This window comes from Pholcus phalangioides, unplaced genomic scaffold (assembly GCF_987345545.1).
Source record: "Pholcus phalangioides strain wild (caught in Gottingen) unplaced genomic scaffold, Ppha-v1.0 ptg000013l_1, whole genome shotgun sequence".
Classification (NCBI taxonomy): Eukaryota; Metazoa; Arthropoda; class Arachnida; order Araneae; family Pholcidae; genus Pholcus; species Pholcus phalangioides.
In genome coordinates, this window is record NW_028301606.1 from 10521258 (window position 1) to 10545660 (window position 24403).

At 36.4% G+C, this 24403-nt stretch overlaps 1 protein-coding gene across 1 annotated transcript in view; it reads left to right on the forward strand.

Moving 5' to 3' along the window:
* LOC149078585 (dynein axonemal heavy chain 8-like) overlaps positions 1-24403 on the forward strand; it is a 294865-nt gene that overhangs the window by 169414 nt on the left and 101048 nt on the right. The window contains exons 52-57 of the mRNA XM_089241134.1: positions 1569-1782; positions 1922-2028; positions 11017-11180; positions 12892-13081; positions 13627-13749; positions 17296-17426. Coding sequence (XP_089097260.1) covers positions 1569-1782; positions 1922-2028; positions 11017-11180; positions 12892-13081; positions 13627-13749; positions 17296-17426 — 929 coding nt within the window. The remainder of the gene's footprint in view (positions 1-1568; positions 1783-1921; positions 2029-11016; positions 11181-12891; positions 13082-13626; positions 13750-17295; positions 17427-24403) is intronic.

The following is a 24403-nucleotide window of genomic DNA, read 5'->3' on the forward strand; positions in this document are numbered from 1 at the left end:
AAAAACTTTTCCATTTCACCAGCTTCCAAAAGATCTTACGATAAACCATGCAATTTTTCTGGTTCAGGATAAATTTAATCTTTTGTTTGCAAAACACTGAAATCAGGATTTGTTGAAGTAGATATTTGATGAAAATTCAGAATTGGTAGTTACAGATTTCGGTGACCATTTCATTTCACACAAAATATCATATAAAGTGTTACTACCTCTATCCACAGGATATCCGCATTTAATGGAGAGCTGTAAGCACTAACAGATTGTTGAAGTGAAAAATTGAATTGTCACTAAAACCTACTAAAATTACTTTGATGAACGCAAATTTCAGTGATGTATTGCAAACAAAAGAATAAATTTATCCTGAACTAGATGACCAATTTGGTTTATTCTAGGGTCTTTCAAAAGCTGGTGAATTGTACAAGTTTTGATATATTTGACCGATTGCAGCTAGAAGGGTATTTGCGGAATTAGCAATTAAAAATTTTGGCTACAATTCGATTTTGAACTTTTCCAGTGCCTGTAGCTTGCCATGGAAACCAGATATTTCAATGAAATCGGTGTCACTTTATATCATTTTTACGGCTCTTTCCAAATGTGTAGTTAGTTTGCGTATAGGTCTTTCAAAAGCTTCACAAATCTGGGTCTTTTCAAACTTCATGCATTTTTTTACATAATTGATTATATACCATAACTTGAAAATGGTTTGATATAGGACAGGATGTTGGTTGGTTGTTTCATGATCCACTTGGGCTTGCCTATCGCCCTCTTTTGTTTGGCAGAACAGGTTTGATTCACCCTGTACAATTTTTGAGAAAATTACATTGTATTTGCATAGCCTATTTAGAATATTTGATATATCTTTCTCTCATTTCAACATTTCTGTGCAATCTGTTACAATGATAGCCATTCTGTTATGGAAAGCATTTTTGCAGTTCACAGGAAAAAAAATTTAAGAACACTTCGAACTGAGATGTTAAATTATAAATTACCAACCCATTGTCTGTCAGAAGTGAAAAGTTTTGATTTTAAGTAGCTAAATATATGTCAAAATTAAACTTTTCTATGTGCTATTTTGAAAAAATCATGAAAAACCATCAAAATGACAGATGAAAAGAATGGGAAAAATTTTTATAATTGTCTCTTTTTTTTTCAGCATATATATAAGAAACTGATTTCATTATTTTAAGAGATAAAACTGCATAAATAATATCTTTTTTACAGCAATTTTTGTTTTTGTAACAGTGGAGAAAATCTGTGACTTTCAGTCATAGACCCCAAAAAAGCATCATTATGAAGTAAAAGTGAAAAATATTTATGAATATTAAACTTCAGGTCATTGGCTATAATTTGAAATCAATTTTATTTTGAAAATTCAACTTTGACTTTTTCATTTGAAAAATGTGAAATATACACTTTTTTGGGAATGATCCATGTGTGTAAATACATATATGTGAAAGTTGCTATGGATTTTATTGAACTTTTTTTTGGTCATAGAACTAAATTTTAAGATTTCAGTTTTTCTTTTGAATGCAATTATCTTTATTTTATAGAAAGTATACTATACATTTTAGGTGACAAATGAGATTGTCAGACAGCTTATGGAAGCAAAAGGCTTTTACAGTCTAGAAAAACCTGGAGAATTCACTGACATAACTGGCATACAGTTTGTTGCAGCTATGATTCAACCTGGAGGTGGAAGGAATGACATACCGAGCAGGCTGAAAAGACAGTTCTCCATTTTTAACTGCACACTTCCAGCAGCAAAATCTATTGATAAAATATTTGGTAAGGATTGATTTTTTTAATCCTCAAATGATTTTTTGAACACTATTCAGTTCATAGTTTTTACAGTTTAGTGAAAAGTTCTTGATCAGGAAGTCCATCTGACTCGTTGTAGACTTCAATTTTTTTTCTCTTTTAATAGGTGTAATTGGAGAGGGGTATTTTTGTTCATCTCGTTTTAATGAAGAAATTGTCAGTTTTCTTCCACGTCTGGTTCCAGCAACTCGGATTTTGTGGCAAGATGTCAAAGTATGACATTTTACTTTTATTTCCTTACTTCACTTTGCTTACCTAGAATTGAAGACCAGAAATGGTAAACGAAATAAATATTTAAAAAAAATTTAACACATTTTTTTTGCATAATTTTTTTCAAATTTTGCAAAATTTTAGTAAATACAGAGGTTGTCAACCTGCGAAATGATTTGAGTGTCCAATTTTCGCTCTAAGTAGTTGAAAAACAAGTTAGTAGATGTCACTTGACATGTTTGTCTATGGCGTAAGTTCCCTAACGTTTTATTCCATGGCCCCTTTCTTCAGAAATTTTTTTTTCTCTCTCATCGGCCCCTCTCAATTCAAGTGCACCCATAGGATCCTATGTTAAATATGCAGCTTCTGTTGCCACCCCCGCCCCGGACCATTCCATCGCCCAACAGAGGACGATGATGCCCACTTTAGGAAATACTGGTCTATGGCACCTGAAACTTGTTTTTCACTCTCCTGTAAAATTTGTGATGTAGCACTTACTGTGTTTACCATTTCTGGTCTTCAGTTTTACTAGAGCATACTTTTATGACTTTTATATCTCACACCCAATCAGACTATTTTAGAACATTATATTAGTGTATCAACTGATAAGAAGCACATTCATATGCTTCAGTAATTATAATAACGAAGCACTTTTTCATTGACTGTTTGATTCAAGATATGCAGAAAACTGAATGTTGTGAAGATATTTATTATTTGAGATGTAGATTTTTTTTAAGGAAGGAAAAAATTCATCTCTGCCTCTACCGGGAGTCGAACCCGGGTCCCTCATTTGCCGGATGAGTGCTCTCATCACTAAGCTACAAAGGAGAGATTTTCCTTCATTGGAGCATATATTTTTCGAATGGGACCAACCTGTTTAATTATTGTTAAATTATATTTAAGTCAAAATGATTAGGTACTTATGGGGGAAGCAGCATGTGTGGATGATGCTCCATCGACTTCACAATGAAAAATGATTATAAATTACTTTTAGTTAATGTCAAGAAATATTATAACATTTTTTATATGGATAATAGTTATATCACCTATCAGCAGAGACAAATTAAACTATGTCCATGTGCAAGAGCCAAATAAAAAGGTCACTGAAAACTGTTTTTTTTCTCCTTTTTATCATTCTCTGGCATCATTCGATATGAGATATTATTGTCTTGAAGGGATTTGAATGAATTGATGTACATCATTATCATGATGTAAACTGGTGGGATTCTGACGATTATTCAAAATGATGCAGCACACTGAATAATATGAAACCCTCACTACAATGATAATCAATATAACAATAAATCCCTGTACAATATTTTTTCAAATCTTGTTTAGAATTGCTTATACCATAAAACTTTGATTAACCATCGCTCGTTTAACTGTCCGTTTCTGTTCCCCTTCATCATCTAAAAAATGTGTGAGTATCAACAAACAAACAGGCATCTTTAAAATTGTCCAAGAATTACTTTTACACCCTTCTGTATCAAGCTGGAGGTGACTGTACTGTATGATGGCGGAAGTGACTAATCATCAGTTGCAGAGGAGCTGAGCTTTATCTGACGCTCCACAAACCCATCACTAACCAGTTTTAATTGTGTTACATACTAGTCTCAGTTGTGACAGAGTAGCCTGTGTGCTTGAATGAATGTTTCATTTCATATTACCCTGATTAACTTTTTCTACATAATGTGTTGTGATAGTGCTATTGTTCTGTATTTTTCTTCTGTGTTTTGATTTTGCCGCTTATATGTGGGCCTAAAAGAGTGAGTATTCGAAAATTTAAATGTGAAGAAATTACTTGTGATTTATTATGCCCAAAAAAGTGCTTGGATGGAACAATTTTTTCAGAATGGTTCCACAGCATTTTCATGCCCGAGGTTAGAGCTCATGTGGCAGAAAAGCAGTTGCTGTCTTGTGAGTTCAAAAGTGATGATGACAAAATAACATGCCTCTTTCTCCCAGTGAATACAATTCCACTTATCCAGCCTATGGACCAGGTCATAATTGAAAATATGAGGCGACATTACAGAAAAGCTTTTATCTCAGGGCTTGCTTTCATCTAATGATGCCATGACTGTCAAAGAATTTTGGAAGAGATATAACATAGAGTACTCCATTTTCAATGCCACTGCAACTTGGCCTGACCTTATAGTGTCTAACCTAAAGAATGGGTGGAATAAACTCTTGCCTGAACCTATGGACGAAACTGAAGGAGCTGTTAGTGTTGACTGAATTGTGCAACAATGTAGAACTAAACAGTGAAAAAATTACGCCAGGAAAAGTAACAGATTTTTTTGGAATATGTCAAAATGGAAGGAGGCTTTGAAATTTTGAACAATGATGTTGTTTTCTAGTATGAACACCATTGAAGAAGAAAGTAATGGTGGTGAAGGATCAGTACTTAACCAAAAACCTATAACTAGTCACTCAGAAGCAGAAACAATGTTATGAAAGCGCATAGACTGGTTTTAAATGCAAGAGGAGGCAAATGTGCAACACAGGCCCTACTTCTGCGTAAGGTATGAAACGTCACTGCAGAGAAAGCTCGAGCCTCAAAGACACAAAATGAGATGAAGGATAATTTTTAAGTACTGTAACATGTGTTTATAGGATTAAAATGCATTTTTGTACATTACTATACTGTTTTATTGAAGTTTATATTGATCGTTTTGTGAAATTAAGTATAATATATATATGTATATATTCACTTTTAAAGGATTTTATTTTCATTTTGGTCCCAAGCCTGCAGTGAAATCACGTTATTGTACATATGTATTAATAGATTTCTGTTATCCGTCACAGCCCTGGTCCGGACAGTGACAAATCAAAGTTTTACTGTATTCTATACTCTAGTGTTAGATGGGATGGCTGCCTCTCAATATAAAGATAATTCCTTTACAACAATATTTTTTCGTGGTCCACAGAGTATCATTGTGTCAAGATTTTACTGCAGTTTTATAACGTGCAACATATTTATTTCTGGAATTCATTGTTGAATTTCTGTATCTTTAGTAATTTCACAAAAGCATTAATATTTCAAAAATTAAATTGAAATGTAATTAAAAATGGTGTGATCAGAGAGAGAGATTCTTTAAATGTTCTGAAAAAAAACCTATCATGTTACAATCATGTCTCAATGCGATTTAAATGTTATAACAAGAACTGGTGCAGTTAAGACATTTTTAGGAAATTCACAAAAATATAATGATTTCAGTTAACTCCATATGGACGTAAAAATTTAAGAATTAAAATTGGTGAGGGTGAAGCTGATAGAGCTGGTAATGCAGTTTAACCTCTATTCTTCCTCTTTTTTTGTAATGCAACTAGGGGGGAGCAGGCGGGTCTGGTGCCCCGGCTCTGAACCAGGAGGTGCGCCGAATTCATTTTTTAACTGTTTCCTCTACATGCAAGGGGCGCCAAAATTCTGGCTTGCCCCAGGTGACAAAGTATCTAGTTGCGACCCTGCACGCAGGCGTCCTTCCTTTACCTCAGGGTAAAAGTATTTTACAATAAATGAAATAATGAAATTCTGCATTGATGGAATGATGCAGACACACATTTCAGTCGAATAAATGAATGCCTACAAAGATGCTTTAAGGAAAATTTGTCTCCTTGTTTATGACTGATACCGGCAGAAATTGGCGTACACAAGGGGGGAGGGGGGGTTGAGCCAAGATTATAGTGTTATTTGGCAGGAGAAAAACTTACCCCCCCCCCCTCCGAGAAAATTCAGCGTACGCCTATGCCGGCAAATATGGGTTAATTTGCTTATAAGGTCTTGACAGTGGTGCAATTGTGCGTGCATTTATTTCCTTAGACCAGCGGTTCTCAGTCAGTGCTCCGTGGATTCCTTGGGGCTCCATGTGCACTTCGGGAAGGGCTCCGCAGTCACTTGAAGAAAATAAAATAAATCAGTAAATTTGATAAATAAATAAAAGAGACATATTTTTTGCGGGGGGGGGGGGGGGGGGAAGCAACCTGACATTCACGGGCCCTGTTTATAATGAATTTATAGCGTGAAAAACAAAAAAATATTATGGGAATCATCCTGGGCCCAGGGCTGGAGCCCTGTCAGCCCCACCCTTGTGGGGGCGCTGATCCTAGCCATCGTTTCTCCTCCGCCTTTTAGAAGTGCTGAAAGAAATCAATTTAGAGCACGGAACAGGCACGCATCAATGTTACAAAGTCACAGTGACACCCACTAGGAACCGCAACGTTCACTTTTAGAACCACTGATATATAAATTTGTTTATGTAAAAAATCTTTATTACATTAATGTATATTAATATATATCAAAAGACTATATTGGGCAGGGGCAGCTCGCTAACAGGGTTTCAGCTCGGGGTCGCGGGACTATTTTCATTTTCTATCATCATTTTCTTGTTTTACACATTGAAAATTAACTATAGAAGGGCACATAAAATGTTTAGTCTGAGGCTCTGCAGCTGGATGAGGGAGGCCATAGAGAGGATTCAGGAAAAAACTTGTGATACTAACCTTAAAAATTAGCATTTTAAGATGAAAGAATTTCATTAAAATATCATGTATGGGTATTTTCTCTATATGCCAATATCATATTTTAATTAAATTTTCTTAAATATTTTCAATTTTTTCAGTTATTTATTTCTGATCACATGAAGGCCCAGTCTTTGTTCCTTCCTGCGCACGCTTCTGGAGCCATGGTTCCATTTGGAGCAATATTTTTGTTTGGAAATCAAACAGTGGCAAGTACAGCCACGGTTCCTACCTGAAAGGGGGTGTGCCAGGAGATCGGCCAAGACAGGGTGTCGCTGTATACAGTATTTCCAAGGTAGAATTGGTGGTTCGTGGGGGGAAATTTGGTTGGAAGTGCGAAAACAAATTTTCATTCTTGGTAGGAGCCCTGTTAGCCCTCCCATTAATTAGTTAGGGGTATGATTTTTAGATCCCTAGTTTAAAGGTAGTCCTGCGCATGATCACGTGGGCTCGAACATTTTTTATTTCAGTTCTTCCGAAGGATTTCAGTAGGGTCAGTGATCTTGGATGAGGAAACGATTCAATTTTTATTCTTTTATTATATACGAAATATTATTCTTTAAAGGAGAATGCATCTAGGACCATCACAAGGGTTCTGTGTGACAGAAGGCCCCCTTTCTCAAACGGATACTAATCTCTTTGTTTTTTCACTTTCACATTTTGTTGAAGCAGACCAGACCTAGGCAGTTGTGAAAGGTGCGGTCGCACCTGGTCGCAAAATTTAGGGGGCCGCAATTTTCTTAAAAGAAATCCTTTTCTTCTCAAATGGGAAACATGATTTTTTTTCCCTCCTGAAACTTACATTTCGTGGGAGAAGAAACAGCTTCCAGTTTCAAACCCTGATAACATCAAAAAGTGGTCTTGGCTATTACAATTACTTAAGGAATTCCAAAGAGCATATGCAAAGACGGGATTTTTCAGTTTGACCGACATCCCCTTGGGTGCCAGAAAGCGGAAGTAGCAGCGGATATATTTATGTGGGGTAAGGGAGTGTATGTAGGTATAGGGGGGAGGAAGTAACCCCAAGGAAGAAAAGACGATTCTTTTTTTTCCGAAGTTCTTTTATTTTCCCCAAAGCTAAAAATGCTATTAAACGATCAGTGAAGTTTGCCGACAACCAGCTGTAGAAGCTTGTGAGAAGATTTTGGTTGTCCGGTTTTGCCAATGGCCAATGGCCATGTTATTAGCATGGTTGTGCCTACAGCAACAGCATTGTACTAATTGCCTTAGTTGTTGTCTTCTTTTTTTTTAAATGTTAGATAGCGAGTAAAAGTACAGTACTACCTATGTTTAGCATGGCCACTGCTGGCCAGAATGATTGCCAACATAGCGGCATTGCACCTTTCGCAGCTCCCCACAATAGTGTAACAAAGAATCGCTTCAAAGTACCGAACCGGCACACATCAATATCGACGGCTCAGCGCGGTGCCCGTAGTAGCCGAGAAACATTGGTGTAAACAGTGAAGATGGAGAATTTCATATTTGGATTTTCCAACAGGCGAATTCACTAGATAGTGGTAAGATTCATGTAATTCGTTGATAAACAAAACTGTTATCAATGATATCTTTTTAGATTTTTCGTACAGAAACTGTTTCTCATAGGATCTTGTTTCGAAACTTAATGGCAGAGTGTTATTTCTCTTAATTACCGGACTTGAATCGATAGATTTACAGTTGAAACTGTCGTGCTTGATTGTGTAAAAAAAGTTTTTCTTCGATGAAAATACATCAGGGGTGAGTTTGTGTATTTTAATATGTGTTATTAATCCTATTATTTGAAAAATAAGCAGTGTGTAAGCTGAATCCAATAAAGATTGACGAGAAAAGGTTATGCAAAATGCAAAAAATTCTATATTGCACGTGAAATTCATTTTTCCCTACGATTCCCTAATATGTATTTCAATTTTTAAATTTTTTTTTTCACTATTCAAAGCAGGGCCGTAACTAGAATATTTGCCGCCCCCACAACTTTAAAATTCGATAATTTTGTAATAATGTTCTTTGCTCCCACCTAAAACTGCCACACAGGGCAGGTGCCCCCCCCCCCCTCTGCCCGAGTTATGGTCCTATTCAAAGTACGAAATGAAATATTTTACTGTGGTATAAATGTTCATGATGATAAATTAATGATGTATTCGGTGCCCAAGAGCTAGTTGCGGTCCTTGAAGTTGGTGCATCTGATGAAGTGAAAAACCTCTTTTTCGTTGCACCCTTAGGAAAAAATTTCAAACTTTTATCTAATTATTTTTTTCCTTAACCCTGATGTAGTGCCTCTTCTGTGGCTCCATGGGTCTGCGTGAGTCACATCTCATTTGAGCCGCCACTGCATATCGTATACTAAAAAAAATTCATTTTAATTGTTGTTCCCCCTCCGTCAAAGGATTGTAGTAGCAAAAATAATTATAAAGAAAAAACCATGACTTGTTTATAAGATTCCAATAATGAATTATTAGAAATTATTACTAAAGTATCTTATATGACATGAATGTCGCTCTCCACTTGTTAATACAAGATATACAGTTGACTGGATGTTGTGAAGATATTTATTATTTTAGATGTTAATTTTTTAAGGAAGGAAAAAACTCATCTCTGCCTCTACCAGGAGTCGAACCCGGGTCCCTCGATTGCCGGACGAGTGCTCTGACCACTAAGCTACAGAGGAGATAGAGATTTTCCTTCGCTAGAGCGTATATATGTAAGCGCTAAAATAATAAATATCTTCACAACATCCAGTCAACTGTATATCTTGTAAAGTATCTTATCACAGAAAATAAAAAAATTAATTTATCAAGTACTGGGGCCGAAGAGTAAATAGATGATGAGATATATATATATTGTAGCAGCATATAAACAGGGATGTCTCTTACTGCTATAGGGAAAAGTAATAAATCAGGAGTAAAGAGAAATATAATTGCAGAAACGTTTAGAGAAAGAATGAATGTGTTTCATGTCTGTAAAAACACTCGAACTATAGTGCATTAATGACTCTCGGAGAAAACTAATTTTTTATGCATTTTTATCTACCTAGGAACACAGTTGAGAATTTTCAGGATCGTTTCACTGATGCGGCTTATACACCACAGTGGTGCGTAACCGATGTCATCTCGCATGGTGAGGCTTTTGCCCCGAGGCTCAAGCCACCCATGGCATACAGAATTTGTACAAAAAAAAAAATATTTTTTTTTTACATTTTCCATTTTTGATATCCTTCAAGGGGGAGGGGTGCCCCCCCCCCCCGGCAAACGCCTGTGTGAGCACCCACTGGTCGAAAATACTTTCGACGCCCCTGGGGGAAGGGGAATGCATATCACTTTCAGAATTTTTATAATTTATGTGATGTTGTTATGAGTTATATTTTTGACCGAAGCTTCAAAGTTTTAGAATACTTTGGTGACAACAGAAAAGTATCTATGTAGATTGATTATTTTATGAATTCTTATGATGCGGGGTAACAAATCAAAAGTTGTAATTTCTGAACCACTTCTACGTCTATATTTTTGAGATGAGGGAAAATTTGGCAAATGAAAAATAAATTTGCATATGTGCCCCGCCCCCCTTTTTTTGCTGTAAAACTTAATAAAACTTATTAACCTTTTTATTGCTGTAAAAGTTATGAAGTTTGCCATGACTCCTTAAAAACTGCTTGAAACTCCTTAAAAAGTCCTTAATAACTCCTTAATTTTTATTTAGGAAATTTTGTATGAATCCTGCCATGGTCTCATTAGGATATCCTAAAAATTTGGCAGTATTTCGATAAGCTGTTTTTGAGAAGAACTACTTAGAGTATGGGAACTTTAATTATAATCACGCTGTATATATATAGATTGACGTACGTGGAGGGGGGAATTTTGCCGAAAAAAATTCAAACACCCCCCCCCCCCCCCGAGAAAATTCTTTGTGCGCCTATGTATATATATATATATATATATATATATATATATATATATACATACATAGGCGCACAAGGAATTTTCTCGGGGGGGGGGGGTGTTTGAATTTTTTTTCGGCAAAATAACACTATAATCTCGGCTTGAGGGGGAATTAGAACCCCCCCCCCTCCACGTACGTCAATCTATATATATACAGCGTGATTATAATTAAAATATATATATATATATATATATATCAATGTTCATAAAAATTAAATTGAATCTCTTAAAATTTAATTGAATCTCTTAAAATTTAATTGAATTACCATGCGCCACCAAGGCATATCTAAATTCCTCCCCCCCCCCACCCCCCCGTAATTCTTTCAGGGGGAAAATTCTAAGTCTTCATGGGAAAAGCTCTAGTTGCCCCCTTAAAAACCGAATTGCTCCCCACATTGGGAATCACTGCTTTAAAGCTATATTAGCCACATCTTTACTGTTGGAAATTATAATGTTTTTTCCCACAGTGTAACTTATTTAGTTTGACATTTCTTTTATTTAATATAACTGCTAAAGTTACTTCAAACTTTCACCTGATTCATAGATTAAAATGTTGCCCACTCCTGCTAAGTTTCACTACATATTTAATCTGAGAGATCTATCTCGGATATGGGAAGGCATGCTGAGGATCAAGAAAGAAGAATGCTCTTCAAAACAGGATCTGCTGGCTTTGTGGAAACATGAATGTACTAGAGTCATTTCTGATAGGTATTATTTTCGTTCACACTTTTTCTTTTCCAAATAAATACCATGTTTCCTCGTATTACCTGGAATGACATAAAATTGGTGCAACATCAGTTTTTTTACTGTTGAAGCTTGCTTGTTTTTTTTTTCCTTGTTAAAAACTATTAATTGTTGATTCCATTCTCTCATTTAATAATAAGTTTTGCAAGAACTTGTGATTTTAAAAGCTACATAGTCATGAGAATGTACAGACATATGATTTGTGTATCTGGCATTTTTGATAAATCAAGATCAATGTTGCAAAAGCGAAGATGAACCTCAAGCTATCTGAATGCACTTGTTAACATAGTTAAGGAACTATAAAATGTGCAAAGTTCCAACCAGCCAATTAAATCAATTCTTTCAGATATATACTGCATTACCCGGAATCTATAACTCGCAGTTCATAGTATACCATTTTTTTCTTCCAGCATGCCATGCAAATTGGAAGGGGGAGAATATGCAATAAAAAGTGCAGAACATTTTTATTGTACAATCAAAGATATATCATCAGCATTCAAGCAGAAATCACTAAGTCCAGTTTGAAATGTTCTCAATTTAAACTTCCGAGTCCTTATGAAAAATATTAAAAGCTACTCTGAAGATTTCTTATCTCTATAGTAGATTTACTGATGTTCAGATAACTGGTTCATGGTTCATAACTGTTCATATCATGAAATAATTAATTGGAAATTCTAATCAACTGCAGTAGTGCATCACATTTCTTCATTGTTTGTGTTCACACATATCTATGGCGTTTCGGTGTTTTCACATATCTTCAGTGTTTTTATGTTTTTGCATTTTGTCATTGTAATAATAATAATAATAATATGCAGTAGCATGCAGTAGTGCATCGCATTTCTTCATTGTTTGTGTTCACACATATCTATGGCGTTTCGGCGTTTTCACATATCTTCAGTGTTTTTATGTTTTTGCATTTTGTCATTGTAATAATAATAATAATAATATGCAGTAGCGCATCACATTTCTTCATTGTTTGTGTTCACACATATCTATGGCGTTTCGGTGTTTTCACATATCTTCAGTGTTTTTATATTTTTGCATTTTGTCATTGTAATAATAATAATAATAATGTGATCCTTGTGCATTCCCAGGGAATCAGCATGATCCATCCAGAAAAATTTGTTAGTGTTAGTAGACATGCCCGAACCAGGATGCGGACCCAAACCTGCAGTGAGTGGCTAGCCTCCTAACCACTCTACTGTCAGGTACCATTATTTGCATGGTTTATGTAGTTGCTTTTGTGTGTTTGCGTTGTTTTAGTGTTTTTGTAATGATTCATTGTGTGTTTGCGTTGTTTTAGTGTTTTTGTAATGATTCATTGTTTTTTAATTGTTTCATTTTTTGTGCAGTAATGTTTTGTGTGTATGTGATTCTATGTACGTACATTTTATTGTGTATAATAAAGTTTTCGCCAACATGGTCCCACCCCTGCACAGGAGCAATAGCTTAAATTGACTAAAGCTGATAGAGCCTGGGCCATGTTTGGTTTGAAAGAAAGAAAGAGTGTCCAAACAATTTTTGTGGACTTAGTGGCTTTTGCTTGAACGCAATATGTAATATTGTGTAATGATGCATATAATGATCTGTTGTAATAATAATGATAATTGAACAATTCAACTATAAAAGATGTAGTTATAGTTAATCTATGGTTTTGGTGCACGTGATTATGTAGGTTTACTAATGATGAAGATAAAAATTGGTTTCTTGAAAGAATGGAGAAAGTTGTTCGAGAAGAAGTAGGTCCAGATTGTGGTGATCTGTTGCCTAAGGAGCCATATTACGTGAATTTCTTGAGAGATCCTCCAGAAGCTGAAGATGATGACGCAGAAGCTGTTTTGGAAATGCCACTTGTGTATGAGCAAGTAAGTTTGTATGTTTTGCACTTTTTACAGGTCCAAAAATATGAGTAAGAAATTTTCTTGCTAGCCCCTTATATATGGCATTTATTTAAAAAATTTTCATCATAAATTTATTTTTGTTCATTATATTAATAAAAAGATTAGAAAATGGTTATTTTGTAAAAAAAAAGTTTAAATAACTTCAGGGAGTCCAACAGGGTTTAAGCTGGATAAAAAATTCCTTTCGCAAAAAAGCGAAAATGGGGGGGAGGAAAGCTTTAGCAAAATGCTGCAATGCTAATGTAATGATTGATGGTTGGATGTCTACTCGTTTCGTACCTCCTGTACGCATTTTTGCGAAAGTGGCTACTATTTCTTTCGCATTCTACGATTTTCTTTCGCATTTTTTGCAAAATTCGACTGTAGCTTAAACCCTTGAGTCCAAATTGGTATGCAGCATCAGATTTCTGTGTGTTCTAATAGAATACTTGTGGCATTAAGGCAAGAATTTTGATATGCAACAAGAAAGGGGTCTATGAATACTTATAATTATTTTTTTTTCATTGTAGATTCCTAAATACGATGAATTAGCAGAACGCCTCAGATACTTTATGAATCGATATAATGAAAACTCTCGTGGATTACAAATGGATTTAGTATTTTTCAAAGATGCTATGATACACTTGATGAAGGTATGGTTTTTTTTAAATATTGTATTACTATTTGCATTTTTTGTGAAATAATGGTTTTCATATTTGCTGTGTATTTTTTTTAATTTGGGATATTATCATGAAATCAGACAGGATGTGCTTGTTTCGTTTTGAATAGGGCTGGAAACAGGGCTGTCATTTCAACTTTTTCTGGGGGAGGGCAATGAGCATGTACTCAGTGTATGTATATATATATACATACAAATATGGACAATCACAAGAAAGACAAGATACAAAGGCTACAGACAACACAAAGGAGCATAGAAAGATGTATGCTAGGCATCACAAGGAGAGACAGAAAACGAATCACTTGGATGAGGAACCACACAAAGGTATATGGTATCATGGAAAGAATTAAACGTTTGAAATGGGAATGGGCTGGACATGTGTTGCAAGAAGACAGGACAATAGATGAACCACAAGTATTCTAGATTGGTACCCCTGTGGTGTTAAACATCGGAGAAGGCGTCCCCACGTAAGATGGATTGACAAGATCAGGAAAGTGGCAGGAGTCAACTGGATGGCTAAAGCATCAGATAGAGCAGAATGGAAAAATTTAGAGGAGACCTTCATCTAGCAGTGGATTGAAAATTGTTGTTGTTGATATATATATAAAGGGGGTCAAAAGACCCCCCCCCCCAAATGACTACTTGCCTGGCTGGAAATTGATTAAAATTAATAACTGGTTATTAAAAAAATTTCAATCAATTAATTGACTGATTAATATCTTAACTCATCAGATATAACTATAGGTAGTTTTAAATTCCTACCATAAAAACAAATGGGGTATAGGTAAAAATTCTAATTCCTAACAATGGCTTTTTTTTTTAAATTAGAAAACATAATCTTGAACTGTTGTGGTGCAAAATTAAGTTGAGTACTATTTATGTTGACAGTACTCCAAGAAAGAAAACTTTTGGCCTGGTGATCATATTAGTGGGGTACCATTTTTGAGTTGTTACCGTGTCCGCAATAACCCTTTGTGTGTCGGTGAGTAATTCTCCTGAATAAATATGTACTAGAGCATTTTAACCGAAACAATTAAGTCACAAAGAAAAAATAATATGTACACACACAGAGGTCTAAATGCACATTAGGTTCTTTAATTCTTAATTCCAAAAACAAAATACCAAAAAAAAAACAACGATGCTGAAAACCTTATTTTACTTATCGAAAAATTATTTGATTGCAAAAGACAAGAAACTAAATATTACTGCAGTTTGGCTTTTCCTGACCACTCAACAGAATTTGTAAGAGAAAATTTACTCACTATCTCCCATATTATGGTCACTTCATTCTTGACAACCGGATTTCGATGAACAGTTCCCTTTAACTTGAACACTCAGTACGGACAGTTCATTTTCTCATGAGTCATCCTTTGACTGGCGAATCTGCTTGGCGAATTGAACGATTAATGTCCTCTGTATCTGCTGAAGCGACGGTCCGTGCACATACTTTACGATGTCGGAGCATCAAAGTTCTCCATCTGTACTACCACTCGGGGTAGTGTGGACATGGACGAAGTAGCATCCTTAGACTGGACTGCAAGAGACAGCTGCTGGGCTTCATCTTTCGGGCATGACAGTAAACCTTCCTTCCTGGATCAGTTTGGAGCAACTGATATGACGAGACGATGCTTCATACTGTTGTTTTTTATAGCTGTTTTTCTTGAACTTACATCTTCAAATAAAATGTTACGACTTTTGGCAGTTCAGAACTACATAGGGGTTTGAGTGACTTGACTTGGGATTTGAGTTTCAGGGACTCTTCAAGTTACGTGGGGGGGGGGGATTCTTCAACGGCGGGACCACGCTTTCTCGTGCAACTGGTCCCGATGAACTGCACGCCTCCAAAGTTTTTCAGTGATAATATGTAAATTGAGTGATGGGCGGGGCTTGAGAAAGCGCACCCTCTAATTCGTCGCGCAAACTGCGTCATCCAAAATTTTACCCAATTGTAATACGAGGCGCGAACACAAACATGAAACCAAAAGAAAAACATCTCTCAATACGGGGTCGATTTAAGAAAATGAACGGCTTTCAGCAAAGTTTATAATTACAACAATAATTTTCAGTATAAGATTTCCGGATTAAATGCACAAATATTCATCAAAATAAAAAAACATTAACATCATTGTGTGGGGAAAAAAATTAGCTTTCCAACGATATGCGACATCATATATAAATATTCTTGTTTCGCGACATGCCGAAAAATTTAAATCCAAACAAAGGAAATTCTTAAAAAAATTCAAATTCAACACTTTCTTGATGACAGAGAATAATTTCAATGCATATAACATTATCTCACAGTTTCTCTCAATCACAATATTTTACGACACAAGCCTTTTTTTTTTCTTCTTCAAAGCATTGGAAACAGTGGAGAGAAAAAGAAAAAAATATATAAATTTTTAAAATTGAAATACTCACACGGTCTCAAATTTATTTAACTCTGAATTAACAAAAATGTTTGTTTCCCTTATTTAAAAAAAACAGACTTGGAATATGCAAAAAGCGAAAATCGGCTTTTCAAGTATAAAAAAAAATATACAACAGATTACCAACAGTGAGAGAGAAAGGGAAAAAAAGAAAAGGAATCTTATCTTCCTTTTACATGTACGGGAAGCGTTCGTGCGGGAACAAGAAAACTGACTCATCAAGATGGCGATAATATCTTTGATTATCAGTGGATCATTAGGTGTGTCTCTCTCACAAAAGAAAGAATATATTATTCAAAAGAACACACATTTTCTCGTTCAATTTAACTCGGAATTTCTCAAAATTTTACAGGAAGAATCAGAAAAATTCAAGGAATTTGTTGTTGAGCTCAAATGATTGAGATGTCAAAGCAAAGCATTTAATATTTAGGATTTTCCGACAAACACATACAGTGTGATGCATAAAGAGTGTGTGTCCACTCTACACAAACGATCTGTGGTTCAGATCTCGGGCATTTTATGAATATCAGACGGAATGATAACACAAGGAAAAAAAAATAGACAACCACGAGATTCATCTCAGCCTTCCACAATAATATAAAGACAGAAGCTCAAATATTTTCCACGCGACAAACACAATTATATTTACATTTAGCAAATTTCACTTATTTGACATGACTATTCTAGGTTAAAATTATGTCAGGCTTATTTGTCAAAGGGGGGGAAAGTGTCCTACTTTTCCCACCGTGACAGAACTATGAAAAAAACAGCATAATGAGTTAGAAAAATAAGTCAGTAGAATGCATCAGCATGATTCTTATTTCACAACCAGTTTTGTGTTAAAATTACAGAGCAGTCCTGTTTAAAATGGGCAGTACAGCTATCATATCTGCATCTGAGTTTTTCTTGATATAGTTATCAAGTGATTATTTTTATCAAAAACCCATAATTCCATTATGATCACATTAAGTGGTTTGCACTGTATATGGAAAACAACTTCGGGTTTTTTCATATTATTTTCATTTTTCATATTGTTACTTGTTTTCTCTTGCTGATCTTTTAATAAATCCTACTCAACCCTCTTTTTTTCTCAGATCGCACGCATCATTAGCACACCTCAAGGATGTGGTCTTCTAGTAGGAGTGGGAGGCTCTGGAAAGCAATCTCTTACCAGATTGGCTGCATCTATATATGGCCATGAAATTTTCCAGATTCAGCTATCTAGGTACTTCCGTGTAGTTTTTAGTTTTGCTCAATGCAAGTGCTGAATATCAACAAGTGTATGAAGAGATGGTATTTTTTAATGGTAATCACACTGAACCCCTTACAAAATGTCGTATATTTTGTAATGAAGTATGATTTCTTCTAATTTTCAGCAGGTGCAAACATAGGCGTAAACTTATTGAAAATGTTGGGGGGGCTCCGGCTCTAATAGAACCTCGTTTATACGACGCGTCGTATAAATGCGAAAGCAGTACTGCAAAACGAACTTTTTCCGAAAATTACCCCCCCCCCCCACCTTTTTTTTACAGACGTTTCCGAAAAAAAATTTTGTGAAAATCTGTCGTTTTGATTCAAAATCTTATGCTTGAGAAGAAATATACTTATAATACTATCATAACATTACTGTTGCTAAAGTCTCAAGCACTTTTACGGTATTCATTTCAAGATTCAACAGAAAAAAAAGTGTTATTTAAACGTTATGTAAAACGTCCTTTACTTGACAGAGAACACCGTTACAAAATTATCGAATGTGGGGGCGACAAAAATCCCAGTTACAGCCCTGGCTATCAGCATACCGTAGCCCGTTCAATAATTATTTCAGTACCTGTCAAAAGCCATTGAACACAGGGCCACAACTAGGGAGGAGCAGGCGGGTCTCGTGCCCCGGGCGCTAGACCGGATGGGGTGCAAATTTCATTCTAAAACCTCTCCTTCAACATTACAAGGGGGGCGTCAAAATGCGCGCTTGCCCCGGGTAACCAAGCATCTAGTTGCAGCCCTGATTGAACCAGTCAATCATCTTAAATTTTATTACTTTTTCAGTAAAAAATATGCATGAGAAACTACAGTCGGTCCCGCTTAGTTTTTCCGCTTACAACGTTTCTTCATGATGGGTTTTTGAAAACCGTAAAACACTGTATTTCAGTGACACGTTTTCACCAGTTGAAAAATTATGTGATTCGATTGATAGAAAAGGTGTTTTCCAAAGACTTGGGAGTTCGAATCGAAGTGAAAACGTCGATTAATTGAAGTGTATACAGGCAGGGCCCTGGGTAAAGCAGGAATTAGGAGGCTCTTGCGACAAGAGTCAAAGATGTTAATTGGTCAGTGAATGTATGTTGTTTGTACTAATAACTAGAAATTCCTAAATAAAATACATGTAGAAATCATTTGCATGAGAATGTTTTTGCAAATGAATATGCACCGAGATAAATAGAAAAGATGCATTTAAAAACGCATTTGCGTTTTTTGCTTGGTTATTTGTTCTTTAGCACATATTTTCTCAGTTTTAGTTCATATTTAGCCATTTTTTTTAAGTGGAAAATTCGGGCTCTAATTACAGGCGAATCCCGTTTTAACGAATACCGTTACAGCGAAAATATCATTTTAACGAATGGTTTTCTAATCCCTCTAATAAGTATACATAGGAACAATGCAAACAATCTGAAATTTCTTTATAACGAAGTGTTTTCTCCGGTTTCTTGGACTTCGTTATAACAGGATATTCGACTGTATAACAATCATTTAATGTATTGTTACCAAGGTGAATGGGACAAGGGCGTAGCCAGAAATTTCGTTCGGCAGGGGGGACCAAAGTGATAGAACAATAGATTTGGTCATCTTTTTCCCTTTTTTCGGTCATTTTCTCACATTTCGGACGAGGGGACCAGACCCCCAAGTCTTCCTCTTCGCTACGCCCTTGGAATGGGATACCCCTGAGCATGAGCTACCCAAGAAAACCAATCTATTGGGGGGGGGGGGGTACACGGAATTTCTTCCAGAGAATTTTTGAGTTGGTGCCAATTTTCCAAAAGCATTTAATTAACAAAAATTTATTTGATTGTTGGGGGCGTAGCCTTTGCCCTTGAGCCCCATTCTAGTTTGATCACGGTCTATCGCCATAGGCAATTTATTCAGATCTAGTCATGCCGTAAATCTGAGTATATCCTCCCAGGATCCCCCAGATCTCATGAATCCCGAAATCCCCTGGGCGGGGTCATGAAAATGACTATATACAAAAAATATATTTAGAACAGTATATGCATCTTTATTTATTCCAGGGTTGGACAAACCCCAAGTGCCAGGTTACCATGGTGACTGGAAAATCTGTATTCGCGCCTAAAATTTTGTATATGTGATTGCTAAATCAGAATCTAGTGATGGCTCAAAATTTTCCGATTTCATAATTGTCTTCCAACATGGAAAGGAGCAGAGCCACAACTAGAGAAAGCAGGTAGGTCTGGTGCTCCGGACGCTGGACCAGAATGTGAGTCGAATTCACCCTTTAACTGCTTCTTCTACATGCAAGGGGCGCCAAAATTCCGAATTGCCCCAGATGACAAAGTATCTAGTTGCGGCCCTGGGAAGGGGGTCATCAATTCCCAGAAAGGTTGAAAAAAGATTATTTAAGATACTTTTCTCGTGAAAAAACCATGCTTGGCTCTTACAAAATTTGGCTGGTGCCTAAATTTTTTAATGATTTTTGTCAAGCCCCGTATTTATTTATTTATATTTTATGATACAGTGTATATTTCCCCCAAAATCAAATTACATGTCACTTATTTAAGATTTATTTTACTCTCATATATTGAGTCATATATCAGGTTTTAAATTAGAAAAATAATAATTTTTTTAGTTGCATAAATTTCTTATTAAAAACTCGATTCAAATATTGTCACTTTTACAAGTACGCAAGCCAAATGGAGTTTAAATTTTTCTTAAATAAATTTTAAATATGATTGAAAAAAATAAGACATATAGTAAGTTTTATTAATTTATTGATGTGTCTAACAGAAAAAAAATTATTTTATACTACGCTTTATTGATTATAAGTATTAGAGGGCTGCAAAATCTAGATTGTTTTTGAAGATTCTGAATAAATTATCATTAAAGAAAATGCTTAAAATGCAGGAATTTATCAAAAATGTGTAACTATATTTAATATTGCTTACTTTTTCTGTCAGGAAACTGTGCGGAATCACGAGGAACTTTTCCGTTTTCTTGTAATACAACATGTTTTACTAACAGAAGGTTTATACTGTACGTGCACAACCGAATGTGGTCCACACAAACCATAAATTACTGTGGAACTGTCTATCTCAACATTTGTGGGGGGTGGGGGGGGGGGGTTTCAGTGGAAAAACAAGGAGTTTACTTCAAGTGGCTCCAAACACAGCTATTCTTATTTTGCAGAATCACAAACCTCGTCTAGATTTTTCTTCACCACCGTAATTTCTTTATATTCCAATTAGGATCATCTATGTCGGCGTCCTTCAGGGATGGCCATCCATTAAGCACAAAAGCTTTTAAAGCCTTGACCGGCGGCGTCAAGAAGAATGTAGTTTTCAGGATCAGAAGGGGGGTCCCCATATGGACGGATGCCTCCAGGTGACATATTCCCCACATAAGCGACACGCTATACACTCCCCGTCCTTCTAATTAGGAAATGGTGATTGTATTCAGTAAACCTGCATTGAAGCAGCCGAAACTGAACCCTATTGAAATGCTCTTTGTCAGCTGCAGAAGGTGCGGCCCCTTTATCATGAAAAAAAAAAAATACATGGAATTAAAAGTCCGCCAAAGATCCCAGGCTAGAAGCCCTTCTCCAGTATGTGGGAGTCCATGGCCGTGCTTAAAGCTCGCTGAGTGCCCCCCCCCCCCGGGAAACACGCCACTAGATGCCACGGACGGGCTGTAACTAGGAGTGAAGATCATTTTATTGTCGGGAAAGGGGGGGGGGGGAAAGCATCGAAATGCCTCCTTGAGATCGACTGTGATGCCGCAAGATATTTAAAATTTCTAACAGTGCTGCGAACGTAAACAGGGTATGTAAAACCCCCTCTTTGTGGTCACCGGCTGGACAAATAGAAATTCGTCAGTAAAAAATAATTGATCGGGAAAGGAGGAACCCTATTAAAACATTGAGAATAATTCTTCATTTTGAAATAAACACAATTTTTTGAATAACATAAGTAAGAAATACTACATCCTTTTTAGAAAAATTCCCCAATTTAATTTGCAATGGAACATAGAAAAAATTACAGTATTTTCCGATAAATAGAGGTCGCATCCTGTAAAATGGCCGGAAAAAGTGTTTGTGGAAAAATCGCCACTTTTTTTTTAACATGTCACAGCTTCGTATAAAGGCCGAAACTCACTGTACTGACGTGACGTGATTATTCCGAGTCTAGGTGTGGAAAACGTGTCCATGCGATTTTTCTGGGGGGGGGGGGGGGGAGATTGAGCCAGCTCTCCGAAATTAATAAGAGGGGGGGGGAGTCTCGATCCCATTGGCTTAAAACAAGTTACGACAGGTAATACAAGTTACGACTTAATGCACTTAACATACGACTTAATACAAGTTACGCTTACGACAGGTCCAAGCACTTCCCTGTAAAAAATCGGGGTCCTCGCGAAAGATCTGTCCAAAAGCCCGGTCCAACGGAGACAGGATCATTTTAGTCGTGGAGGGAGGGAAGAGTATGTAATTTTTTCACCCTCTCCCCACTAAAAAAACGATCGAAACGATATTTTTCGTTCTTCCACCCCCCCCCCCCCCAGAATTAGCACTCCCCACAAGAATTCCGCCTGTGAAAATTGCCTTCTTCCCTAGTTCCGGCCCTGGCTACCTAAGTGTTGGAGTACTGGAAACAGGGCTGGGGGGAGGGGTCAAATGTCTAGGGTGCCGGACCAGAGGGGAGGGGGGGGGGAACGCAAATTTCACCTTTTAACCTCTCTTCCAACATTTATTGAAATACCGTATTTAAAATTTCTATATAAGAGTGCTGCTAACGTAGATAGTTTGAGAATCCCTGATTTATAAGGAGGAAATTTCATATTCCTAGTATTAGAATGCAATGGTACCCGGCTCAGGGGGCTTTGAAATTTTCCATTCATTTCTTATTTTCTTTTTTTTTTTGTGTGTTAATTTTATTTTACTATTATTTATTTGATTCCCCTCAAAGGCACCGGAACCTAGGAGTGGAGGATATTTGAGCCCAAAAAATTTTGTAAGGCGGTTGAGCCCCCCGCTGAAAAATGTTTCGGCATCGGTCCTCAAGATCTGTTATGAATGGGCATTTAGAATGTGCTTTTTTCCCCAATATTTTTCAAAAAAACATTGGGGGGGGGGGCCAAAAAGTTATTGGTCCTCCCGCATATACGGGACTCAAGCGTGTACAAAGGAGAGGGAGAATGCATTGCACAATGGTTTTTTTCAGCAGTAATTACTGGGAGGCTCAGTCCCCTTACAAAATTTATTGCGGGGGGGGGGGGGGGTGTGCTCAAATGGCCTCAGCCTCTAGGTTCTGGCACCTATTATTTATAGAGTGTAATTTATTTCGGTTTCAATATCATTGCTTCCCAATTTTCAACCTCCCCCCCCACCATGCATCTTTGGGCTTATTTTCATGTCGGCGCCATGGCCGTCCTCCGGTCGCAGTGAACAAAAGAAGAGACACTCAGTTTTTGCCACAGGCAAAGAAGAAAGAGCCCCCTCAACACCTCAAAGAATCTTCCTCTCAGCCGTGCCTTCTGGCAGTAAATTGGAACCGATGGAGGGTGCAATTGGGGATTGAACGGCAGGGAAGAAATGAGATAAACGTATTGTCATGGAACAAGAAAGCCAAAGACCATCCAGATTTTTTAAAAGAACTAAAATTTTGAGCAGATTGTTTCCATTAACTAATTCATAATTAGGACAACTTTTGGTTAAAAAAAAATTTTTCATCATTGCAAAATGAATAAGCCATATTCATACGAATTTTTGGGGGGGCTGAGCCGCGTCTTCAAAAATGTTGGGGGGGCTCGGGCCCATGGGCCCTATAGAAGTTTACGCCTATGGGTGCAAACTATGGTGTATATAGATAAAAGTTTCTTTGAGAAATCAACTTTACATAATACCTGGGCTTGTCAATGTTAAAATAAGAGGTTTTCGATCCTTTTTCTACAACTTGGCATTTTATTATTTTATTAATATCTTTTGCAGAATTTATTTGAATAAAAATAACTACAAATAACAAATAAATAAAAATCCAGAAAATATTGGTTTCTTTGGTATATTGAGCTGAGAAAAAGCCGTCCATCTTTACCGTCCCACCTGGGGCCATTTTCTGAAGCTAATAAGGCTATTAATGCCTCTACTTCAGTGCCTCATGCCACAGTACATGAAATATAAGGAAAGCAGGGTCATATGTCTCCAGTGGTGTAGATGCTAACATGCTTGCCCAGTTTGCAAAATGGCCTGATTTTGAGTGCCGGCTGAAACCAGATGACTTTTCTTTCTAAGATCACCTTAGTATAAAATCCAGAAAATATCAGTTTCCTTAAAAATAACTTAGTTCATTGCATTTTAATCATTATACTATGTTACAAAAAAAAGTTATTTGTCGTTAGGTAAAAGTTGTCATTTCTGTGTTTATAGTTGTGTATTATTCAAAATTAATAATTGTTAAGGCGTATTGTTTTCAGAATATTGCATTCCAAAATTCAACTCCATAAAAATTTTTTGAAATGTAATTTGATGTTGGAGTTTCCTCTTTGTGGAACCACCCTGCTTATTAAGTTACAGTTGACCCTCCATATTCGCGGGGGTTACGTTCCGGAGGTGACCGCGAATACGGAAATCCGCGAATAACCGAAACCATAGGTTTTTTTTTGTATATCTCGTTTATTGAACATCAGGAGAAGAGCAGTGCGACGAAGGGGTAGAAAGGATATGTAAAAGAGGGTGAAGATGTTTTCTTGAAAGAACACTGTGATTTCTGTTTGCCGTTTCTTCTTCATATCATGAAGTATGTTGGAGTATGTTTTGATATAAGACTTCCTCTACTAGTTTTTCTCCATGTGAAGCACATACTATAGAAGGATTTATGTCATGAAAATAATCTATTGCTGATTTAAACTTACGAAGACCTTCCGATATGTTGCATATGTTGAACTGGTCTTTACTTCTTGATCTTCTGCATCTGGTACAGCTTT